Source organism: Charadrius vociferus, unplaced genomic scaffold, assembly GCF_000708025.1.
Source record: "Charadrius vociferus isolate BGI_N301 unplaced genomic scaffold, ASM70802v2 scaffold621, whole genome shotgun sequence".
Classification (NCBI taxonomy): Eukaryota; Metazoa; Chordata; class Aves; order Charadriiformes; family Charadriidae; genus Charadrius; species Charadrius vociferus.
Genome location: NW_009646926.1, coordinates 57,083 through 63,112, shown reverse-complemented (window position 1 = coordinate 63,112; position 6,030 = coordinate 57,083). Strand labels below are relative to the sequence as shown.

The 6,030-nt window shown below is 57.8% G+C and overlaps 1 protein-coding gene across 1 annotated transcript in view; it reads left to right on the top strand.

The window, feature by feature from the left end:
• The window catches only part of ELMO3 (engulfment and cell motility 3), an 8,332-nt gene that overhangs the window by 823 nt on the left and 1,479 nt on the right, over nucleotides 1-6,030 (top strand). The window contains exons 2-14 of the mRNA XM_009894481.1: nucleotides 19-91; nucleotides 168-218; nucleotides 679-848; nucleotides 1,693-1,792; nucleotides 1,897-2,048; nucleotides 2,813-2,891; nucleotides 3,542-3,592; nucleotides 3,935-4,057; nucleotides 4,236-4,364; nucleotides 4,558-4,662; nucleotides 5,145-5,253; nucleotides 5,483-5,619; nucleotides 5,732-5,895. Coding sequence (XP_009892783.1) covers nucleotides 19-91; nucleotides 168-218; nucleotides 679-848; nucleotides 1,693-1,792; nucleotides 1,897-2,048; nucleotides 2,813-2,891; nucleotides 3,542-3,592; nucleotides 3,935-4,057; nucleotides 4,236-4,364; nucleotides 4,558-4,662; nucleotides 5,145-5,253; nucleotides 5,483-5,619; nucleotides 5,732-5,895 — 1,443 coding nt within the window. The remainder of the gene's footprint in view (nucleotides 1-18; nucleotides 92-167; nucleotides 219-678; nucleotides 849-1,692; nucleotides 1,793-1,896; nucleotides 2,049-2,812; nucleotides 2,892-3,541; nucleotides 3,593-3,934; nucleotides 4,058-4,235; nucleotides 4,365-4,557; nucleotides 4,663-5,144; nucleotides 5,254-5,482; nucleotides 5,620-5,731; nucleotides 5,896-6,030) is intronic.

Here is a 6,030-nt window from a genome sequence, read left to right as displayed (position 1 = left end):
GCTGTCCCGTCGCTGCAGGTGGAGCCTGCCCAATGCCGAGCACTACGCCCTGCAGTACGCGGACGGGCGGCAGACCTACATCACTGAGTCGGTGAGACCCCCACTGACCTCTTCCCTGCCCCACCGGCATGGTGCTCACCGGCTCACCAGTTCCTTTCTCCTTACAGAACCGCGGGGAGATTAAGAACGGGAGCATTTTACGGCTGACCACCTCCCCGGTACATCCCTCTGTCCCCCCGTCTCCTTCTCTGCTGTGTGCTCTGGTGGGATGTCCCCCTGCGACGGGGCGATGCGGTGCTCCAAGCCCTCTGCCGCTGCCTTGCTCGGTGACTTCTGGCTCATGATGGCTCCTCTCGGTGCCTCAGACCCAGCAGACCTGTCTCAACCTCCATTCTCCCTTGGCAGAGCCTGGGGGAGTTTGAGGAGAAACTAAATCATCTCGAGATGCTTTGGACACGTGGGCCAACTCGTCAAATGTTCTTAGCCTTGCCTGACCTCCTTCCTCAGTTCCTCCTGGTCTCCTCTGCTCTAGTGGCTCTGTCTCTGTCCAGCTCCTCACTGGGGCTGCTCTAACCTGAGCCTCCTTCCAAAACTTGTGCTTAAGCTCTTCCAGCTTTCTCCAAGCTTCTTGCTGTCTTTCGATGAGCCCCTTTGGCTTGATTCTTTCCTTCCTGGTAGGACCAAGAAGCAGAGAGGTTGTACAGCGGGATCCAGAGCAACAACTCGGATGTGAAGACTGACTCGCTGAAGAAGCTTGCGAGCCTCTCCCAGGATGTCACCTTTGCTCAGGAGTTCATCAACAGGAATGGCTTGAAACAAATCTTCTATATAGTGGAAGAAGGGAATGAGTGAGTATCAGGAGAGGACTTTCCTTGCCGTTCTTGAGTTTTCCTCTCCCTTGCTAATGCTGTGTGAGCTCCAAGCTGGGCGTTGGAGTGGACTCTGGTTGTGTTCCTGGCTTGTTGACCCCTCTGCGTGAAGGGCACTGGTGGCACTTGGCTTCTCACCTGCAGGTACGTGGCTGCACGCTGGCAGCTGTGGGAAGGTCCCCAGGAGTCTGTGGTCCTGACTCCTCATAAGCGTGCCCAGGCTTGAACCTCCCATCCCTTCACTGGCTGGGTCATCTGCAGACCCTTGGGTTTTGCTGCCAGGAAACCTCCTGTGATGATTGTGGCCTCTTGTTGCTGCTGCTCGTTCCTGCCACCCTGAATAATTCCTCTGCCATGAGGTTTTAGCTGTGAGAGGTCTGCAGGCAGCTCGAGAAAACCTTGGTTGCCAAACTGGTGCCTGCCTGCCTCTTTCAGGATGTGATGGTGCATCTCCTCTGAGCTCCCATCTCACTGAGGGTGTGGAGCCCCAAACTAGGCAGTGCAGAGCATGTTTCTTGGAAATAGGGGGAGGGATTTGGGGTGACTTGGCTTTCCTGAGGGCTTGTCTGCTGTGATCTTTGTACTGCGATAATGCAGCTTTCCAGAAACTGTTGAACTTCCCCTGCCTCGACTTCCTGGGATGACTAAGCGAGAGTCCAATTTGTTACCCAACAGTCTCTCTTTCCTTTCTTCTGCTCGCTGCTCTCTGCGTTTCTAGCTATTTCTAACGTACCCACCAACGTGCAACTGTACTCCTGCCTTATGGTGGTGACTGAGGGGTATCTGGACCCATCTCACTGTGTGTGCTCATCTGTTCCTCCAGTACAGGGGAGATGCTAGCTCACACCCTGAAGGCCTTCATGGAGCTGATGGAGCATGATTTCGTTTCCTGGGAGACTCTTAGTGCAGCCTTCATCAAGAAAGTAAGCGCCTTCTGCACTCTCCACAGCCTGTGCCCTTGGGATTCCTTGTCGCCCTCGTCACCAGGGCTTAGCCTGCTGCTGATGGATGGGTTTGTGTCTTGTAGATAGTGAGTTACGTCAATATGAACGCGGTGGATGCGTCTGTCCAGCAGCTCTCCTTGTCTATCTTGGAGAACATGGTACCCACCAGTCGTCCCCTCTTTGAGCTAGTCAAAAAAGAAGTGACGCTGGATCGTCTTCTCACCCACCTGCAGGTGTAAGTGGAGAGGTTAGAGCACCGACCGCCCCCATCCCGAAGCCGGTTGGGGATGAGGCGACGGAGGCGGTTTCTCTGGGTGTTGCTGATTATCCCCGGCACAACCTTGTATTGGCCCTTCCCAAACAAGGTGGGCAGCCTGTCCTGTCCCCGCTGCTGGGGGAGGGTGGACGGTCCAGTTTCCAGGTCAGATTCCCTCATTTGTGGCCCATTTCATTCAGATATTTTAGTTCTTTAGCTGACCTGCCTTTTTTCTGGCATTGGCTCTTCCTTCCCTTTCCCCAGCGTGTTTAGGAGCAGCAGAATATTCCCTGCAACTCGGGGTGGTGGTGCTACACTGAGCAAAGAGTTTGTTAAACCCCTCGGCTACGGCGGGTTCTTTCCGCCCTCCTCTTCCTCATACCTCCGCATCTCTTCAGGTTGGAGGTTTTCTTTCTTAGCAAACGGGGGAGGCTTGTGCCCAGTGCTCCTGCTGGACAGGAGTCTGCTGCTCACCGTGGGTTTTCCTCTGGCTCCAGAATGCCGCACCCACGTGTATGTGCAGAGCAATGTCTGATCCATCCGTGGGTGCACTGCGGTCACAGCTGCGGGGACCGTCTTGCCCCTGGCCCTGCTGTCAGCAGCTGCTCTGGCCTCCCTGGGTCCCTCAGCTCCATGCCATGAGGTCCAGCAGTGAAGAGGGGAGTGATGGTCTTGCTTCAGGAAGGGCAAGACCATCCTCAGAGCTGGTGAATCTCCTCATCCTCCTCATCCTCCTTCTGCAGGACAAACGCCCAGCTGCAGCTGAAGGCGATGGCCCTGCTCATTGCGCTGCTGCTGGCTGCCACCGAGGCTGAGCGGCGGGTAAGGGGGCTGCTCCCTGCCCGCGGGCAGCAGGCAGGACCGGGTGATGGCGGGGGGGGTGGGCATCGCAGATCCAAGCACCACAGTGCCCCTGTCGGGGAGGTGCTGTGCCAAGATGCCTTTGCTTTCTCACACCCCTCGGAGTAGTTTTGGGGAGACGCAAGATCTCAAGTGACAGGAGAAGTATCATGGCTGGTGGTGGCACAGTGACTACCATGGCCCAGACTCGGCGCCTGGTACATCACTCTGGGTCTTGCTGGGATGGGGCCTTGAGCAGCTGGGTCCTCCGCTGTGGTGTTTGTGTCCTCTGGGATGGTGGGGCTGTGAGAGGTGCCTGGAGATGTTCAAAGTCAGTGTCCTCACTCTACCTCTTCTCCTTGACTTGACACAACCTGTCCTGGTGGGACAGGATCTGTTTGAGCCCCAACTGGGGTGGGCTAGTCCTGGCTGTCAGGGCAGTGGAAGCTGAGGGCAGGTCTCCTGCTCTCCAGCATCACTCCTGAGACTGCCAGTTCCTTTCTGTCCCCACTTGGCCTGTGGCCCACAGCCAGGCACAGCAGGGAAGTGGGTCTGCAGAGGGAACACCAGGTTTTTTGGGAAATGGTGGCATGCTGATCTGGGGAGTGTCTCACAGCCTCTTCCCTTCCTAGGACATGATGGACTACCTGAGGGAGAAGAACATCAGGCAGTTTATCCACAAGGTGAGGAGCTGTGCTTCATCCTCTGTCCTTCTTCCCCAGCCCCTGTCCCCTCAGCCCCAGCCCTTGGTGACCATGCCTGGCTGGGTTCCCTGTGTGCCCCACACCCCTTCCTTGATATCTACAATGGGTTCTGCTCTGCTGGCACCCATGTGCCCAGGGTTGCGCCTCTGTCTGCCTGTGGTTCAGTGCACCCAGCTCTTGCCCATCCCTAAGGGGACCTTTCCACTTCCTAATGCCCCTTTGAGCAGTGGGACCTGCTGGGGCTTTGGCTGTTGGGCACTGGGCTTGGAGGAACCAGAAGCAGCAGCCTGGGGGAACCTTCTCACTCGCGGTCTCCTGTAGAACATCATCCACAGCTCCGAGCCACTGGCGGATGAGATGGCCCATTATCTGTACGTGCTGCAGTCCGTCAGCCTCAACCTGTGCGAGCGTCGCATGAGGACCTCCATGGATCCCTACTCACAGGTCTGGGAGCGCTCTTCGTGCAAGTCTGGCCGTGCTCTAATCCACCTGTGGAAGTAGAGGCGGGTGAAGGTTTGCCTTTGGGTGAACCCAGCACATATGATTTCATTGTCAGCTTGTCCTGGGAGAACCTGCTTGTGTGGGGCTCACCGGCATCCCCTCCTCTCCGCTCTCCCTCCAGGAACAGCGGGAGCTCCTCCAGTCTCTGCGCCAAACCGCCTTTGAGTCGGAGAGCGAGGCACCTGCCAGCAACTTCAGCACCGAGCGCCGGCGATCCCTGTGTGCCAAGGAGTTCCGCAAGCTGGGCTTTGTGGTGTGTCCCCCCTGGCTGTCCCTGTTGATGCTGGTGGGCCACCATGCCACACCTCCCTTCTGCTCTCTCAGGCAGCTAAACAGCTGCCGAGCTGCTGGGGCTCAAAAGGCAAAGCCCTGTGGCTGTGTCAGGAGGACTCTGCTGCTCAAAGAAAGCAGCAGTTGCTAAATTGCATCCGTTCGTGTCCTAGAACAACAGCAACCCAGCAGAGGACCTCCGCCGTGCCCCGCCAGGACTCCTTGCCCTCGACAACATGGTGTATTTCTCCAGGCACACCCCCAATGCCTATAGCAGGGTGCGTGCTCTGTCCTGGAGAACTCGCTGGTACTGCTGGATCTCCACCTTCTTTTCCTTTCCTTGTGACCTGTCCTTGGCCAAACCCAGGCGAGGATGTCCCTTTTGGGCAGGTGTCCTACTGTTGCCCCATTTCAGATGGACCCAAGTCTTCCCTTGTGGGTAGAAGCAGGCATTTGAGGCTGGTGGCACTGAAGGATCCCCATAATTTTTAGTATTTTGCCCACAGCTTCGTTTCCAGACCTTGTTCATGTCTGAGCGAACTGGGGCAAATTGGGCAAAACCAGCCAGTGGCTGCAGAGCATTCACCACGCTCCAGCCCGCTGTGCCTGTGATCCCCTCCCTCACTGTGGCAGGGGAAGGAGGAGGCTGGGGCTGGTTTTGGGGGGACTTCTGTTAGGGATGGCTCAACTGGTGGGGGAGCGCAGCTCGCCCTCCGAATTTGTGGCCCATGTAACGCAAAGCAACGACCCTGTCCTGCAGTTCGTCCTTGAGAACAGCAGCCGGGAAGACAAACACGAATGTCCCTTCGCTCGAAGCAGCATCCAGCTCACCCTGATCCTCTGCGAGATCCTGCACGTTGGAGAGCCGTGTATGTGTGCGCCCCGGCGTGTCCTTCTCCCTGCCCTGCTGCCCACCGGCTGGTGGGAGTGGGGACAAGCTGCCAGGGAAGGGGGCTGCATACATGGGGCCACCAGTCTCTGGCGTGGCCAACAGCAGGGGAAGGGGAGAGAGGACTGGGAAATATCCAGGTTCTCCTGGACACTGAAACCCCCTGGAAAAACTGGGGAATCTGGCGTCATCTGTCCTTCTCACCGCAGGCTCGGAGACGGCTCAGGCCTTTTACCCTATGTTCTTCGGGCAGGATCATTTCTTTGAAGAGCTCTTCTGCATCTGCATCCAGTTGGTGAACAAGACCTGGAAGGAGATGCGCGCTACCCAGGAGGACTTTGACAAGGTGCGAGGGGATGTGGGGGGCCCCAGACGGGAGCTGTGTCCATGGGCTGGACACAAATTCAGGGTGTCTGGGGAGTGTCACCAGACTGGGGGTGACATCCTGGGCCCCGCAGGTGCTGCAGGTGGTGCGGGAGCAGATCACCAGGACCCTGTCCCTCAAGCCCACCTCCCTGGAGTTATTCAAGACCAGAGTGAACGCACTGAACTACAGCGAGATCCTGAAGCTGCGGCAGACGGAGAGGCTGCACCAGGAGGAGACACTGGCCGTGCCCGTGCTGTGAGTGGGCTGCGGGCAGGGAGCCGGAGCTGCGGCAGGGGGGCTGTGGGGTGGGGGCTGGGGAGGTCGGCGAGCACCTGCTGAAGTTGGCCATGCTCCTCTTCTGCTGGCTCTCGCCCCAGGGAGCTGCGCGCG